Genomic DNA, 19,009 nt, shown 5'->3' with positions numbered 1-19,009 from the left:
CTGCAAATTTTGCCTCACTTCAGTTTGTCAATTTTGTTATATATGTTAATATCAATAAACTAAATTTGAAATTTGATAAGTTATTTATTTTGTCCCCACTAAAACTTAAAAAGGATCTAGGAAGATTTAATTACAGTTATCTTGTGGTTTGTTGTTGTTCCGAAATTAATGTTGCAGCTGTTGCAGAAAAAAAACCAAACCCTCGTAAAGTGGATTGTAAACAGTTTTTTTCTGCAACAGTAGAAATTAATTTGCTATGAATGAGCAATATTGTGGCAGCTTTTTTCAGAGTGTTTTCAGCACAATATAAAATGGTATCATTTGTAGTTGTTGCAGTTTGTGTCATTGCTTTGGATTATATAAAGCAATCAGAGGGCTTCTGGTGAAGAGAAGTAGACAAAGCAAAATAAACAAAACTGGCATATCCATAGCTTCTAAAATTTCCAAGAAAATAGAATTTTTTGAAGTATATCAATTGGTGTAAATCAATTCTTTTTATAAAGTGAAAATAATTTTGAATTTAACTTTCAAAAAAAAAAAATAATAATAATAATGGAAAAGATTGAAAATTGTGAAGTGGATTAAATAAAGGAAGTCAAAAGACCGCAAACATATTTTAATGAACTAATACACAAAACATTTTGAAGTTAACAATTTATATGGATATTTAAAAGCGAAATAACTGTATTAAAAACAAATGAAAACAAGATTTGTTTGTGAAACACTAATGCCCAGTATGGCAGCTTATGGCGAAGGTTGAAGTTTCTTAAATGTAAGTTAAACTTCAAAGTCAAGGTCAAAATTGTTGATATCAAAAGGAAGTTGTGTCACAAGGAATACACCTACATGTATAAAACATAAAATCTCTAGCATTATCTTATCAAAAGGTATTGCCATTGTTAAAGTTTTTCTTGAAAATGGGTCAAACTCTAAGGTCAAGGTGGAAAGGTAAAAGAAAAATACCTGAATACATGTGTGAAGTATGAAAGCAATAGCACCAGCTGTTCAAAATTTATTACCAAGGTTAAAGTTTTTTTTTTTGTAAAAGTAGGTCAAACTCGAAGGTCATGTTCAAAAGATAAAATAAGGTGGTATAGGAAGAAAGGTCTTGTCACAAGGTTAATGTTTTTGTGGGCAGACAGACCGCTAGACAGACAGGTCAAACACTATATACAGATACCCCCGAATCATCCACTAGCGCTGCTTTCTTTCAGTATTGAATTGTATATAGCCGTAAAATCATTTTAACAAATAAAATAAACAAAAAAAGTACCTACAATTTTAGAAGATATACATGTATTAGAAAAATGCATGTAAATAAATGTTGACATCAGAGTTCCTCTTTGTTCTTCAAGATTTGTTTAGGGGAGTCACTGAAATCTGCAAGTCGTTTTTTGATTTCTTCCTCTACATTAGAGTCGTCAGTCGGGGGCACAATTTCCTCCCTCACACGACGTTGTCCGTCCGTCGCCTCCTCTTCTTCCTCCCCGTACCCACCCTCCCCCTCCATAAGTTGACGTAATGCGGGAATCTCTAACAAAACCTTCTCCAAATCCGCCATTTCCACTTCGTATATTGTTATTTTTCCATCTTCATCAGCGTCAAGCAGTTTAAATAGCTAAAAAAGAATAAATAAACATCATAAATAATGTACAGCTTACAATATGAATCGGATAAAAGTCAGATCTTCGTTGCTTGATCTTCTTTAATGATATGTCTTTATAGAGGATACATTTTAGACTCACAAACACATACACATATACCAGATACTCTTCGTAAAAAGCTGACTTTAGCCTTTGGATAGATGAGCTAAAAATTCTTGACACTCGTTCTGCTTGTTTAAAGTATCGGAGACGTACCTTTTTAATTTCCTCTTTTTTAACTTGGTCCGATTTTATTAGGTTTTTGAACGTCTGCCAGTCCATAGTTTCTAAGTCTTCTACTTCAGAAATCAAAAAGTCCCTGAAGTTTGTACAAATACTTTAATTGATAGGTCAGCAGATCATATAGTGTTCTTTATTGTGATAGTGTTATTTTATACTAGCTGCAGATCTGTAGCTCGCTGGTCTGAAAAAAAATTGGGATGGTCGACCAGAGAGCTACAGTGCCACCCATAGCAAATACTTATTTTGCGCAAAAAATGTTGCGCTCGGATCTGGATTACCTCAGTAGCCAAAAAAGAAAAATACCAGTACCTAAGATCTGTGATGCTTGCTTCTTTCCTGAATGCAGACACAGAAACGAAGCTCTTTTCGTCAGGGTTGGTTGTGTTACAATCACTCTCGTTGAATTTCGTGAGACGATGAATCCAAATGTTTATAGCAAAGTTTCTACCCTTTTTGGAGTCTACATGATGGTACCATCTACGTAAATCATATTAAAAAACGTTCAGGTATAAAAATGTATACAGTCAGACAAGCATGTAAACTTGTCTGTATGTACATTTTTATAACCGGCAAATTAATAGAATTGTGATACCTGCTTTCGGTGTCTTAGTGGATGGAATGCCATTATTAATGACATATTGTGTCAAATATGAACGCACTATTATATTTCATTAAAGAGTATTCACCAAAATTATTTTTTTTAAATAAAGTCTAAAATGAATGTCAAGGTCGAGAGGTCAAAAATCATAGCGAGCTCGGAAATATCTTGTCACAGGAAATGCACATTGCAAATATAAAAGCCTCTTCTCAATCAAAAGCTAAAAGGAAAGATAACATTTTTGAAAGGTAGGTTAAACGTTATGACCAAGGTCAACAATCATGATATGTTTAGATTCTTGTCACAGGTAAAATACATTTTAATATGAAAACCCTTTCTTTTCCCTTCAAAGGTTTAGAAATGTTTTTTAAGTAGGTCAGATTTCAAGGTCACAGGGTAAAAATTCATACCCAAATCTAGTTTATTTGGAAAGGTCTTATCAGAGGTAATATTAATGTACAATGTTCATATGAAATATGAAATCCCTATCTCTTCTCATTCAAAAGTTATAACCAAGGTTACAATTTTTTGTGCCAGACGGACGAATGAGATTTTATGTGAACCCCACTTTCAAGAAAGCGGGAGACAAAAAAGAAGGTATAAAATAGAGTCATATTTATACTTACTTGTAGGGAATGAAAAGACAATCTCCTTTTTGCATTTTGATTTCATACCAAGGTAAATCACGCAATTTAGGAAATCGGTTCAGATCGACTTTTTCTACATCCACTTTGCTGTAAGCTCCATTTTCAATCCACCCATCGGCCTCCACCTCTGCTTTATGTTTCTGTCAGATAGATAAAATAGAGTTTTTTGGTTTATAGATTATCACAAGGTTGAAAATTCATCAGAAAACGATTTTTTACTTTGAACAGCACTAATGGATCTGTAAGCATTTGCAAGGGTTATGCCAAATTCTATTTTGGTTAATTTTGACATACAGTAACGTTATTAGACAGTATACATATTTGTTGATTTTATATTTTAAAAAAAAAATCAATAGGTGTATTGACATAAAAAGTCACCATATGATAAGTTACTGGAAGATATACTTTGAAAGTACTTATCATCATGACGAAGTACTTCTCGCCGTCAATCAGACAGTCGTTTTCTCTCTACTAATCAGACAGTTGTTTTATCTCTACTAATGAGTCAGTCGTTTTGTCTCTACTAATCAGACAGGTGTTTTGTCTCTACTATACTACCTTATCGATCATGACGAAGTACTTCTCGCCGTCAATCAGACAGTTGTTTTGTCTCTACTAATCAGACAGTTGTTTTGTCTCTACTAATGAGTCAGTTGTTTTGTCTCTACTAATCAGACAGGTGTTTTGTCTCTACTAATCAGACAGTTGTTTTGTCTCTACTAATGAGTCAGTTGTTTTGTCTCTACTAATCAGACAGGTGTTTTGTCTCTACTAATCAGACAGGTGTTTTGTCTCTACTATACTACCTTATCGATCATGACAAAGTACTTCTCGTCGTCAATCAGACAGGTGTTTTGTCTCTACTAATCAGACAGTTGTTTTGTCTCTACTATATTACCTTATCGATCATGACAAAGTACTTCTCGTCGTCAATCAGACAGGTGTTTTGTCTCTACTAATCAGACAGGTGTTTTGTCTCTACTATACTACCTTATCGATCATGACGAAGTACTTCTCGCCGTCAATCAGACAGTTGTTTTGTCTCTACTAATCAGACAGGTGTTTTGTCTCTACTAATCAGATAGTTGTTTTGTCTCTACTATACTACCTTATCGATCATGACAAAGTACTTCTCGTCGTCAATCAGACAGTTGTTTTGTCTCTACTATACTACCTTATCGATCATGACAAAGTACTTCTCGTCGTCAATCAGACAGGTGTTTTGTCTCTACTAATCAGACAGGTGTTTTGTCTCTACTATACTACCTTATCGATCATGACAAAGTACTTCTCGTCGTCAATCAGACAGGTGTTTTGTCTCTACTAATCAGACAGGTGTTTTGTCTCTACTATACTACCTTATCGATCATGACAAAGTACTTCTCGCCGTCAATCAGACAGGTGTTTTGTCTCTACTAATCAGATAGTTGTTTTGTCTCTACTATACTACCTTATCGATCATGACAAAGTACTTCTCGTCGTCAATCAGACAGGTGTTTTGTCTCTACTAATCAGACAGTTGTTTTGTCTCTACTATACTACCTTATCGATCATGACAAAGTACTTCTCGTCGTCAATCAGACAGTTGTTTTGTCTCTACTAATCAGACAGGTGTTTTGTCTCTACTATACTACCTTATCGATCATGACAAAGTACTTCTCGTCGTCAATCAGACAGGTGTTTTGTCTCTACTAATCAGACAGGTGTTTTGTCTCTACTATACTACCTTATCGATCATGACAAAGTACTTCTCGTCGTCAATCAGACAGGTGTTTTGTCTCTACTAATCAGACAGTTGTTTTGTCTCTACTATACTACCTTATCGATCATGACAAAGTACTTCTCGTCGTCAATCAGACAGTTGTTTTGTCTCTACTAATCAGACAGTTGTTTTGTCTCTACTATACTACCTTATCGATCATGACAAAGTACTTTTCGTCGTCAATCAGACAGGTGTTTTGTCTCTACTAATCAGACAGGTGTTTTGTCTCTACTATACTACCTTATCGATCATGACAAAGTACTTCTCGCCGTCAATCAGACAGTTGTTTTGTCTCTACTAATCAGACAGGTGTTTTGTCTCTACTATACTACCTTATCGATCATGACAAAGTACTTCTCGTCGTCAATCAGACAGGTGTTTTGTCTCTACTAATCAGACAGGTGTTTTGTCTCTACTATACTACCTTATCGATCATGACAAAGTACTTCTCGTCGTCAATCAGACAGGTGTTTTGTCTCTACTAATCAGACAGGTGTTTTGTCTCTACTAATCAGACTGGTGTTTTGTCTCTACTAATCAGATAGTTGTTTTGTCTCTACTAATCAGACAGGTGTTTTGTCTCTACTAATCAGATAGTTGTTTTGTCTCTACTATACTACCTTATCGATCATGACAAAGTACTTTTCGTCGTCAATCAGACAGGTGTTTTGTCTCTACTAATCAGACAGGTGTTTTGTCTCTACTATACTACCTTATCGATCATGACAAAGTACTTCTCGTCGTCAATCAGACAGTTGTTTTGTCTCTACTAATCAGACAGGTGTTTTGTCTCTACTATACTACCTTATCGATCATGACAAAGTACTTCTCGTCGTCAATCAGACAGGTGTTTTGTCTCTACTAATCAGACAGGTGTTTTGTCTCTACTATACTACCTTATCGATCATGACAAAGTACTTCTCGCCGTCAATCAGACAGGTGTTTTGTCTCTACTAATCAGATAGTTGTTTTGTCTCTACTATACTACCTTATCGATCATGACAAAGTACTTCTCGTCGTCAATCAGACAGGTGTTTTGTCTCTACTAATCAGACAGTTGTTTTGTCTCTACTATACTACCTTATCGATCATGACAAAGTACTTCTCGTCGTCAATCAGACAGTTGTTTTGTCTCTACTAATCAGACAGGTGTTTTGTCTCTACTATACTACCTTATCGATCATGACAAAGTACTTCTCGTCGTCAATCAGACAGGTGTTTTGTCTCTACTAATCAGACAGGTGTTTTGTCTCTACTATACAGACCTTGTCGATCATGACAAAGTACTTCTCGCCGTCAATCAGACAGTTGTTTTGTCTCTACTAATCAGACAGTTGTTTTGTCTCTACTATACTACCTTATCGATCATGACAAAGTACTTTTCGTCGTCAATCAGACAGGTGTTTTGTCTCTACTAATCAGACAGGTGTTTTGTCTCTACTATACTACCTTATCGATCATGACAAAGTACTTCTCGCCGTCAATCAGACAGTTGTTTTGTCTCTACTAATCAGACAGGTGTTTTGTCTCTACTATACTACCTTATCGATCATGACAAAGTACTTCTCGTCGTCAATCAGACAGGTGTTTTGTCTCTACTAATCAGACAGGTGTTTTGTCTCTACTATACTACCTTATCGATCATGACAAAGTACTTCTCGTCGTCAATCAGACAGGTGTTTTGTCTCTACTAATCAGACAGGTGTTTTGTCTCTACTAATCAGACTGGTGTTTTGTCTCTACTAATCAGATAGTTGTTTTGTCTCTACTAATCAGACAGGTGTTTTGTCTCTACTAATCAGACAGGTGTTTTGTCTCTACTAATCAGACTGGTGTTTTGTCTCTACTAATCAGATAGTTGTTTTGTCTCTACTAATCAGACAGGTGTTTTGTCTCTACTAATCAGACAGGTGTTTTGTCTCTACTAATCAGACTTGTTTTTTGTCACTAATAATCAGAAAGTTGTTTTGTCTCTACTAATCAGACAGTTGTTTTGTCTCTACTAATCAGACAGGTGTTTTGTCTCTACTATACTACCTTATCGATCATGACAAAGTACTTCTCGTCGTCAATCAGACAGGTGTTTTGTCTCTACTAATCAGACAGGTGTTTTGTCTCTACTATACTACCTTATCGATCATGACAAAGTACTTCTCGTCGTCAATCAGACAGTTGTTTTGTCTCTACTAATCAGACAGGTGTTTTGTCTCTACTATACTACCTTATCGATCATGACAAAGTACTTCTCGTCGTCAATCAGACAGTTGTTTTGTCTCTACTAATCAGACAGGTGTTTTGTCTCTACTATACTACCTTATCGATCATGACAAAGTACTTCTCGTCGTCAATCAGACAGGTGTTTTGTCTCTACTAATCAGACAGGTGTTTTGTCTCTACTATACTACCTTATCGATCATGACAAAGTACTTCTCGTCGTCAATCAGACAGGTGTTTTGTCTCTACTAATCAGACAGGTGTTTTGTCTCTACTATACTACCTTATCGATCATGACAAAGTACTTCTCGCCGTCAATCAGACAGTTGTTTTGTCTCTACTAATCAGACAGGTGTTTTGTCTCTACTATACTACCTTATCGATCATGACAAAGTACTTCTCGTCGTCAATCAGACAGGTGTTTTGTCTCTACTAATCAGACAGGTGTTTTGTCTCTACTATACTACCTTATCGATCATGACAAAGTACTTCTCGTCGTCAATCAGATAGTTGTTTTGTCTCTACTAATCAGACAGGTGTTTTGTCTCTACTAATCAGACAGTTGTTTTGTCTCTACTATACTACCTTATCGATCATGACAAAGTACTTCTCGTCGTCAATCAGACAGGTGTTTTGTCTCTACTAATCAGATAGTTGTTTTGTCTCTACTAATCAGACAGTTGTTTTGTCTCTACTATACTACCTTATCGATCATGACAAAGTACTTCTCGTCGTCAATCAGACAGGTGTTTTGTCTCTACTAATCAGACAGGTGTTTTGTCTCTACTAATCAGACAGTTGTTTTGTCTCTACTATACTACCTTATCGATCATGACAAAGTACTTCTCGTCGTCAATCAGATAGTTGTTTTGTCTCTACTAATCAGACAGTTGTTTTGTCTCTACTATACTACCTTATCGATCATGACAAAGTACTTCTCGTCGTCAATCAGATAGTTGTTTTGTCTCTACTAATCAGACAGTTGTTTTGTCTCTACTAATCAGACAGGTGTTTTGTCTCTACTATACTACCTTATCGATCATGACAAAGTACTTCTCGTCGTCAATCAGACAGGTGTTTTGTCTCTACTAATCAGATAGTTGTTTTGTCTCTACTATACTACCTTATCGATCATGACAAAGTACTTCTCGTCGTCAATCAGACAGTTGTTTTGTCTCTACTAATCAGACAGTTGTTTTGTCTCTACTAATCAGACAGTTGTTTTGTCTCTACTATACTACCTTATCGATCATGACAAAGTACTTCTCGTCGTCAATCAGACAGTTGTTTTGTCTCTACTAATCAGACAGTTGTTTTATCTCTACTATACTACCTTATCGATCATGACAAAGTACTTCTCGCCGTCAATCAGACAGTTGTTTTGTCTCTACTAATCAGACAGGTGTTTTGTCTCTACTATACTACCTTATCGATCATGACAAAGTACTTCTCGTCGTCAATCAGACAGGTGTTTTGTCTCTACTAATCAGACAGGTGTTTTGTCTCTACTAATCAGACAGGTGTTTTGTCTCTACTATACTACCTTATCGATCATGACAAAGTACTTCTCGTCGTCAATCAGACAGTTGTTTTGTCTCTACTAATCAGACAGGTGTTTTGTCTCTACTATACTACCTTATCGATCATGACAAAGTACTTCTCGCCGTCAATCAGATAGTTGTTTTGTCTCTACTAATCAGACAGGTGTTTTGTCTCTACTAATCAGACAGTTGTTTTGTCTCTACTATACTACCTTATCGATCATGACAAAGTACTTCTCGTCGTCAATCAGACAGTTGTTTTGTCTCTACTAATCAGACAGGTGTTTTGTCTCTACTATACTACCTTATCGATCATGACGAAGTACTTCTCGTCGTCAATCAGATAGTTGTTTTGTCTCTACTAATCAGACAGGTGTTTTGTCTCTACTAATCAGACAGGTGTTTTGTCTCTACTATACTACCTTATCGATCATGACGAAGTACTTCTCGTCGTCAATCAGACAGGTGTTTTGTCTCTACTAATCAGACAGTTGTTTTGTCTCTACTATACTACCTTATCGATCATGACAAAGTACTTCTCGTCGTCAATCAGACAGGTGTTTTGTCTCTACTAATCAGACAGTTGTTTTGTCTCTACTATACTACCTTATCGATCATGACAAAGTACTTCTCGTCGTCAATCAGACAGTTGTTTTGTCTCTACTAATCAGACAGTTGTTTTGTCTCTACTATACTACCTTATCGATCATGACAAAGTACTTCTCGTCGTCAATCAGACAGGTGTTTTGTCTCTACTAATCAGACAGGTGTTTTGTCTCTACTATACTACCTTATCGATCATGACAAAGTACTTCTCGTCGTCAATCAGACAGGTGTTTTGTCTCTACTAATCAGACAGGTGTTTTGTCTCTACTAATCAGACAGTTGTTTTGTCTCTACTAATCAGACAGGTGTTTTGTCTCTACTATACTACCTTATCGATCATGACAAAGTACTTCTCGTCGTCAATCAGACAGTTGTTTTGTCTCTACTAATCAGACAGGTGTTTTGTCTCTACTAATCAGACTGGTGTTTTGTCTCTACTATACTACCTTATCGATCATGACGAAGTACTTCTCGCCGTCAATCAGACAGTTGACGTTGTCCAGGCCGTCGTTGTGGAGTACTGACTTTGTCCCACCGCTACTGAACCACATGATCACATTCTGGACAACCTTCTGGAACCCCCCACACAGGAACATGGAGGGCATGTTGATTTCCTCTGTAAGGTGAAAACATTGTTGTCGATATAGGTTTTTAATCGATCTCATAAAAATCCACAAACAAACAAATCTGTGACACAGGACATAACATTTTATGTACAAATACTTAAAGAAATATATTCAGAAGTTGACCCTGCTGTTTTAAAATACAGTAAAACACGGTTATAGCGAACACGTTTTTAATGAAATGACGCTTATAGAGAAGTGATATTCATTCCCTGTGACTTAAAACTTTAGGTCATTCCAAGTTTTTTTTTCTGTGTTTAGCATGCGCGTGCACCTTGGTTTTTGACACCCCATGTCAGTAAAAACAAACAGAATCAATAGTCTTAGAATTGATATTCTGGTCAAAATTTGTGATTTCAGTCAATATCTCTAAATATTTGTATATTAGTCAAGTATATTTTGTCATATTTGAAATATTTAAAAGTATCTTAAAAAATACCGTAAATTCGCTGAAGAAAATTATTATCTTTCTACGTGAAAGAATAGATTAAATAAAATCATATCCCTTGAATTACGTAATTTTTAATAATATAAAATCTAAGTTTTAATTTTTTGACTTGTGTGTTTTTTGCGAATAGGTAGCTTGGTTTTTGAACACAGATAGGTGGACGCTAAACAGAGAGAAAACTTGGAATGGCCTTATTTTACTTTGTATATTTTACAAATATATATTATATTGTATCAGTCTATGCGAAAGTCACCGGACCGTCGGTTTTTACCGGTAAAATTTAGGTCGGGTCGGTAAAAAAAATCATTTTACAGGACCAAATGTCTGGTAAAAAATAAGGCCAAATAAATCTAAATTAAGAGGTAAACATGGTCCAATTCCCCACAAATGTCCTTAATTTGACCAATTTAGCAGTAATATCTGATTAATTTTTATATATTACAACCCTGTCATGATCGTTTTTATTCTAATTCGAATTTCCTCTGTCAAGGGTTAGAGATCTTTAGATAGCTCATACGTAGATTTGGTTGGGAAAATATTTAGATAGCTCATACGTAGATTTAGTTGGGAATTTTTTTTCAAATGATCATCAAACTTGAGTAACCATAATGAGTTGTTTCAGGAAAAATAAATATGCATTGAAAGTGTATATTAAATTTAAGATTTTTTTTTGATACAGTGTATGTTGTACAAGTCAAATATGAAGGAAAAAAATACATGCAATTGTATAGATACCTTTAACAAAGGAAAATTATAAATAGTTAACATGTCCATTTCACTCTGAATTCATTTAACAATAAGGTTAAATTTCACAGTGAGAATCAACCCCATCCCACCATCCTCTCAATCTCAGTATCATAATGCATTTAACAATAAGGTTAAATTTCACAGTGAGAATCAACCCCATCCCACCATCCTCTCAATCTCAGTATCATAATGATGTATGGATTTAAAGGAAAAAAAGTCGGTCTGGTAAAAAATTGCTTGGTCTGGTAAAAATTTTATTTTTACCAGACATTTTGTCTGGTAACAATTTTCAACTTTCGCGTAGACTGTTGTATAACGAATAACCCTTGTAACGAAGCAAACTCGTCCGCTTCGTTATCAGCCTGTTTTACTGTAGAAAAAAAGGAATTTACTGACTGGCCATTTCCTCTGAGGCGTCATTAACCATGTAAATGTCTTCCTTTGAGTATCGATCTAAGAAATCAGACATAGTAATGCTTATCATATTTCCTCCTCTGTCTTCCTTTTTTCCGCGCTCCACATCGACCTTCTCTGAACCAAAATGTTCTCTGAAAAATACAAGGCCTGACCGTGTACTCAATCTATTATATATTTTTCTTGAAGATATTTAGTTTGACGAAGATGGCGATAAAAGAAAAAAAATATTATTATTATTTCTAAAATTTATTTTATTTTTCGTCTTGAAGTAAAGTTTTTGGTAAAAAAAAAAATTGTTCAGTACTGAATATGACTCATTTCCAATAAATAAAAAAACAAGTGACTCATTTCTTTTAAAATACAAAGTTTAACGTTATGTTACAATATACGAGGGTTGTCCCAAAAAGTCGTAGACAGGAAAACAGTTAAGTTTCTCTTTGCTAAGTTAAATTTCTTTTCTTATCATAGCAAAAAGAAACATTTTATGATCATAAATTTCAAGTTCCATGATGATATCACAATTATTAAGAAAATTATGAAAAAATAAAGTAAGCATGTAAATGTACACCGGCGCACGAAAGCAAGCGTAATTTACTTTTCTTATAACGCCATGGTCTCTTTTTCTGCAAAACACGCGTCTGTTAACATCCAATAGTTTTTTCAAAAGTGAAAAACCACTCTCGACTAAGAAACTTACTAGTATTTAAATTTACTACATGTACTATCCTTTAAAAAGAAATTCAAAGAAGTCGGTTCACTTTATGCATAGAATGGCCCTGTAGATATACCGATTAATTGATTAACACTTGATTATTCATTTGAAGCATTAAAATAAAATAGAGACTTCATGTTTTCATATCCTATTAAAATTTTTCTCATAAACCTCCAGGTCTCGGAGAACTGGTTTTATGAAATTGCAATGTTCTTGAATGTTTAGGTAAACAGGTATAAATAAGTACTTTCAGTGAAGAAAAATAATATGAGCGCACTCTCTGATCTAAAAAATAAAACATGTCTTGTAATCCTCAGAAACAGTTCTATCATTTACTAGTTGCTTATTTTAGATCAGAGGTTGCGCTCTATATTAAATATCGAAAAATAGCTTTAAAAATTGGCCGTTTTTGTAGACTTTTTCAGAATATGAGGAAATTGACGCACTTCGTGACGTCATAATGCATTTACTAGCCAGAAAATTACGTCATTTTTTATAGATACGCAATCACCAAATATCTAAGTGATATTCAATGCATTGTTAACAAAAATCTATGTAGTTTCAGTTTTTCAGAAATTCACAGGGCCAAATAAGGCAAAAGTGAACCTTGTTCTTTCAGTCGAAATTTAGTCCAAAGATCACCTTACATTGTAGGCAGCAGAGAAAACACATTGTTTGACGTTGTTCGTGGTCCAGAACGTTCCCTACTGTCTGCGTTATTGAAGATTTTTTGAAAAAAAATTACAATGTATTAGGACATTTACGGTAATTTGAATAGCTAACCGGGAGACAGCCTGTGGTTCGCCATTCGATTGGTGAATAGCGAATAGCGAATAACCTTCCAACTTCTGATTGCCCTGCGTTTAACAAACTTACATGCGGTAACTATTTTCCATATAGGTGAAAAACTATCATTGAATCTCATATCATTTAAAAACAACTTCTCTATTAGAATCTAGTGTGAAATGTCACTTCAGTACTCTTTTTTTCCCCTTTCTGATGTATATAAACCATATCAAAAGCAATTTATTACATCTCCGTGCGCCAGATACGCGTTTGATGACGTCATTTTCATAAATCTCAATTCCAACAACACTTTGAAAATCATAAAGCCAATAGTCTGTTTCTAATGCTATTATATGAAATTTTGACATGTTATAAAGATTTTGATTCTGGTTTCACTGATTTAAATTTGAGTTAAATGTTTTACGTAGTACCAAAGAAATAAAAGAAAATGTAATACATGTAGTTATATGCGTAAATTTTTACGAACTTTGTCTACGACTTTTTGGGACAACCCTCGTGCATGTATTCTTATCCATAGCTTTTTAACTTAAAATCCCATTGGTTTGAATTTTGATAAAAATATCGACCTGGATGTCAATTTCATGTTTTAATTTTATTATGCTGTTAAATATCATAATGTTATGAATTGTTCAATATTCCTAGTAAATATTTCATGTTTTTTAAAAAAAAAATGACACCCAAACTAGTATAAAATGTCTTTAATTCAGTTTTATACAGATCTGCAGTTTTGGAGGCGTATCATATAGAAGAACGATTGCAATTATCAAATATATCAAGCTACTGCACATGTTTCCATGAACATATACCATCGATCATGGTCATACTTAAAAAAAGATATTGAATGGCTAACATTTTTATTCATACAAAAGTATGTAGCACTTTCATTATTTTGTATTGATTTTATAGCCGTGCTTTGTTAACTATTGCTCAATCTAGCAATTGAAGTCTACTGAACACGCTAAAGTAAATGTAACACACACCACTAACAGGTGTTACAGTCCTTTCCGTGTAACAGATTCATGTACTACTGGACAATCAAAAAAATACAGCAATTATTGATGTATTTTTCGACATAAAAATATTTTTGTAGCTAATAAGGGTTATTCAATGTTTTTTTTTTTTTTTTTTTTTTTTGGAAATGGGGTAAAACATGAAGATCAAGGGGTAAAAATCATTGCATGCTCGGACACATCTTGTTATATTGTAATGCACATATAAAATCCCAATCTTTTATCAATCAAAAGTTATAAGGAAAAATAATATTTTTAAAATTGTTCGTATATATATAATTATAAAGGTCTTGACAAAAGGAATATAAATGTGAAAAATGAAAGCCCAAATTTTTCTCTTTCAAAAGTTAAGACCAATTTAAGTATTATAATTTTTTTTGAAAAGTATGCCAAACGTTAAGGTCTTGCCACAGGTAATATACATGTGAAATATGAAAGCCCTTCTTCTCATTCAAAAGTTTTTGACCATGGTTAAAGTTTTTGTGACAGACAAACAGACAAACGAGATTTAATGTCCTCTATTTTGCCAGGGACTTATATTAGTATATAGGTCCATGCTTTCGCTTAAGTGGGTGACAAGAATCCGATTTTGTATATTGTACAATAGTAATCATAATTTTTAAAAAAATCATTGATTAAAGAAAAAAGATTGGAAAAAACTGAATCTGTTGTCATTTAAAATATAAAACTTGAAAACTAAAGGTAGTTAAAATTACCTTAAGTAGGAATCTGTCCAGCGTTTGTACGCGGGTAGCATTCCTTTCTCTAAGATGCCGCGGAAAATAACTGGCTTACTGGCTTTTACATAATTTTCAAACATTTCTTTGGGAGTAGGAAAAGTTTCCCTCTCTTCTACTGACGTCATAGGAGGGCGATGGCTACCTAAAGGCTCTCCATGACCAGTGGGGTGGTCATCAGATCTACCTTCACATAGTAATATCAGTAAACCAAACAGAACAAATCTCCACATTGTACACACAGAAGTCAAACTGAATTTTGAATATTTTTTTTACTTATAACAACTTGATAACATCTGTTGAGCTTTTTAGAATGAAACATTTGATATCACGTACATATGTCAATATTCACCTAGCTTGGTGTAGCGGCGTTTTTAAGTACTACTACATGTACATGTGTATGTACGATGTGCCGTTTTAAGCATTAAATTTTATAAGCTATTACCTTCTCTTTATTTTTTTAGATCCCACCAGTATGTAGTACATAGGGAATTCAAACGTACGCCTCCTCCTCGTATTCATTGACAATTGACTGAAATTTGTAGACAATGTAACATGAAGATAACCAACAATAATCAAGATCAAAAGTCCATAAAACAATACAAAATAGGAGCAGAGCAAACACGGACCTCCAAAACATCAGAGGTGGAATCAGGTGCCATGGAGGAGTGAGCATCCCCTGCCGACCGGTCACACCCGCCGTGTGTTCCTTATCATGATCGGAAAATAACGGAAAAATCCGTTGTCAATTCAGTATATGAATAGTAGACTAACAATTAGTATGAAAAACGTCAGTCAGCATTTGACTCAATGATAAATTGTTTTTGCTGACAAGGTCATTGTATCGACAATAGAACTTACGAAATGATGACTTCAAACGAGACTGCTGATATTCTTATTTCATCAACTTGTTTGTCAGTAATTAACCTCGTTTTAGAAATTTTTCATACGTAGAGCATGTTCTCGTGTATCGAATCAACTAGATACATAAACTCCGTGTGCAGGTGAGGAAGGTATATTGCTGCATTAGTTAGGGAAGTTGACGATAGAAAAGTTAAAGTCATCACGTTTATCATAAAGATCGGTTGTTGAATTACCGTTAACGTCTTTTTCAAGTAAGATATCCAAAAATGAAACAGATGTGTCAGACTCTGACGTTTCTTTTATCTCAAACTCCCAGGATATATCGTATGGACATAAGAATGGAAATTACAATTGTTAATTGACAATACGTCGTTGATATATATACTTAATATCTAAATGTCGAGTTGAAGGCCACAGCATATGTTCGTTTCATGTAATGGTTTTGCACAGTTTCTGCATCAAATGAATACAGAAATAGATCTTCTAATAACAGGGCGCGATTGGTACCCCATGGGAATTATAACAGATTGTTGGAGGACAATCAGAAATCAGAAACTCAAGCATCTTATTTACACCACTTCTTGAATATATTATTGCATAGAACTCTTGAAGTTTCTCCCTTACCGAAAATATTGCCTTCCTGCAGATATTTGCTGCAAGTCTACAGCAAACATTGCTGCAAGCTTGCGGCAATGTAGCCAAAGAAAGGATGACAGTCTATACAAAGCCTTAGTGTTTGCAGCAAGTTAGCGGCAAGTCTGCAGCAAGCTTGCTGCAAACATTTTACCATGCAAATGAGGTCTGCAGCAAACATTGGATTTTCCAAATAAGGGAACCTTGCTGCAAGCTTGCGGCAAACATTGCTGCAAGCCTGCCGCAAACATTGCTGCAAGCTTGCGGCAAACATTGCTGCAAGCCTGCCGCAAACATTGCAGCAAGCTTGCAGCAAACATTGCTGCTAACTTGCAGCAAACAATTTCCTTATGGTTTTGGCACATTCCTGTATACAAGCAGCAAGTTCGCAGAACGCTTTTGTCCTGAACTAAAATGTTAATTTTAGAGAAAATCCACCACATGTTTCTGAAAAGATGCAGTTTTATGAAGTTATGATAGGCCCTCTTTACGTTCCTAGACAAAGTTTTCATACCTTTTTAAAATGAAAGTGCATGATAGCTTTTTATATGAACAGAACTTTAAGAACTTTACATATAATTTTTTAATGAATATTTTTGTGATTACACATTTACTAATCAATTTGATAACATTTAACTGATTTGGGTCCATTAATACTTTTAAGAAGTATACATATGTGATATCAAAAAAGAGGACTGAAATTCATAAGAAACAGATTTAGATTTGACCTAGCATTTACACCAGTTACTCAAACGTGCTTTTAAGAAATATTCTTTCAAATATCAAAATAAATCAAAATCATTTCTTACCAATTACATGTAGATATTATTGATAGAATGAACACCTACATCCAGAGTTTGGCACTTTTAATCATTCAAATCGATGTATATTCCTACCAAAATACTGAAACATGTACAACTTCAATTCCAACATTTCAAAATGGCCAGTTTTGTGTTGACCCAGTACAATCTGCGTTTCATTGGCTGATTTGACTTGTTTACTGTTCTTGCGAACTTCCTGCAAACATTTGAATTGTGAAAAGTTTCCTGCGAACTTGCTGCGAACATTAGATTGGCGTGTATGTTTCTTGCAATGTTCCTGCAAACATGTTGGGTTCCTGCGAATTTGCTGCAAGCTTGCAGCAATTGCTGCAATGTTTGCCGCAAGATCGCAGCTAGCGGCAATCATCTGCGAACAAGAAAATTTTCTTCCTGCGAACAATTTTGTTTGCTGCAAGCTTGCAGCAGACTTGCTGGCAGCAAACATATCAGTTTGGTAAGGGAGCTCCTTTATTAAGTACTGTTAATATCTTGGTGAGGAGTAAAGAAAAATTTCCCCTAAAATCTTCGTCATGATATCTTTGACCCTCATAAATATAGAGCTCCTCAAAAATGGTGTAACCATTTACTATTCGGTTTATACGGTCTCATCCGAACAACCGGTACTCACCGGATGTATTGACATTGGAGTCGGAAGCAGATTGAAAGTTGGGGGGGGGGGGGCTAAGTCTAAGAAAATTTCTTTAGACCTTCAAAAATAAACCTGACAAGCAAAAAAAAAAAAGGAAATGTCTCTTGTCCAAACACGAAAATCATATTTACTGGGGTGGGTGGGGGGGTGTTCGTTCGAACTTCAGTACCATTTTTTTTCCAAACACCACTACTTTCCCCATTTTAAACCTATACTAAACCTGCACAGCATTTTTCAATGCCTATAATAAGTCTATCTTTGGAAAAAAAAGTGGGGGGGGGGGGGCTAGCCCCCCCCCCTTCCCCCGGTTCCGAGGCCTATGATTGAAGATTAACTTACATATGCACTGTACCTATATATAACGTACTTTACCCATATTAATACATCTGACACTGAAAAAGTACTGAAACGGTGCATCGTACTTAAAATGAAATCAAGCATAAATAAGCTTTTTAAAACTTGAATAAAATTTATGGGGATTTTATCGCTGGAATCAGTTTTTGAACGCATTGTTAATTGTGTGTTTCAAAATATTTGATATAACACTGTACAGTTGGAAGGGTTTACCGATCCACAACACGAGTTATCTCTCTGTTACCCTTACCCGACAACTCTAGATCTAATTCTGATATTAAAGGGACATGGACACAGATTCAGCTAAAATTTCACAATTTATATTTCCAATTTTACAAATATTTAACTAGGGTCTATCTAATGATCATGAAATTTGAACGTCGAGGTACAAGACAGATTTAGAGCTCCAAACTTTGTTATATGAACAAGGTCCGTGTCATGTTTTTGTTTACATAGGTTTATATACTAATATATGTTTGTTCAAATTAGATAATTTCAATAAAAAAGTTAACTTTAAATACAATTTGACAGTTTCTATAGATTTCTTGAATTTCATTTCGTTATAAATATATTTTCTCTATGTAAACAAAAACAAGGCACGAGCCTTGTTTACATAATGAAGAACTTTAAGTTCTGTGTCTCGTTTGTTAATCAACATAATTATATTATGATGTTCAAATTTTTGCTAATCTTTAGATAATGCCTTAGGTAGGAATTGTAAACATTAAAATCGGTTTGAAAAAATCAGAGAAAACGGTGGTTATGCCCCTTTAATGTGTCCCACGTCTCGATACTTTAATAATGATAATGATAATACATTCCAGAAGTATAGCTAGGTAAAAAAAAAAATTGAAAGTCCTTTCTCTTCTGATGCAAATGTTACAACCAAAGTTAAAATCAATCTAAATATGGCATGTCAAACGTTGCAATATT

General features: G+C 34.7%; 1 protein-coding gene across 1 annotated transcript; it reads right to left on the bottom strand.

Moving 5' to 3' along the window:
• Positions 1-601: 601 nt before the first annotated feature.
• On the bottom strand, positions 602-15,020 carry LOC134276819 (bifunctional peptidase and arginyl-hydroxylase JMJD5-like). The gene is made up of 7 exons (XM_062759110.1): positions 14,735-15,020; positions 11,469-11,620; positions 9,701-9,870; positions 3,111-3,271; positions 2,196-2,363; positions 1,860-1,962; positions 602-1,618 (listed from the first exon to the last, which is right to left on the bottom strand). The coding sequence occupies exons 1-7, from the start codon at positions 14,986-14,988 to the stop codon at positions 1,331-1,333; spliced, it is 1,296 nt and encodes a 431-aa protein (XP_062615094.1). The 5' UTR covers positions 14,989-15,020; the 3' UTR covers positions 602-1,330.
• Positions 15,021-19,009: the final 3,989 nt, after the last annotated feature.

The sequence above is a fragment of the Saccostrea cucullata genome, unplaced genomic scaffold (assembly GCF_032062105.1).
Source record: "Saccostrea cucullata isolate Sc308-1 unplaced genomic scaffold, CSIRO_AGI_Scuc_v1 ctg6970, whole genome shotgun sequence".
NCBI lineage: Eukaryota > Metazoa > Mollusca > Bivalvia > Ostreida > Ostreidae > Saccostrea > Saccostrea cuccullata.
This window is presented reverse-complemented; position numbering and strand designations above follow the sequence as displayed.

Bases quoted from the DNA above. Each gene is read 5' to 3' on its own strand.
- LOC134276819 (XM_062759110.1), bottom strand. From the start codon at position 14,988: ATGTGGAGATTTGTTCTGTTTGGTTTACTGATATTACTATGTGAAGGT. The intron at 9,871-11,468 runs GTCAGTAAATTC...TTCACCTTACAG, and splicing joins CGCCTCAGAGGAAATGGCCA to AGGAAATCAACATGCCCTCC. The intron at 1,963-2,195 runs GTACTGGTATTT...TACAAACTTCAG, and splicing joins GCAAGCATCACAGATCTTAG to GGACTTTTTGATTTCTGAAG.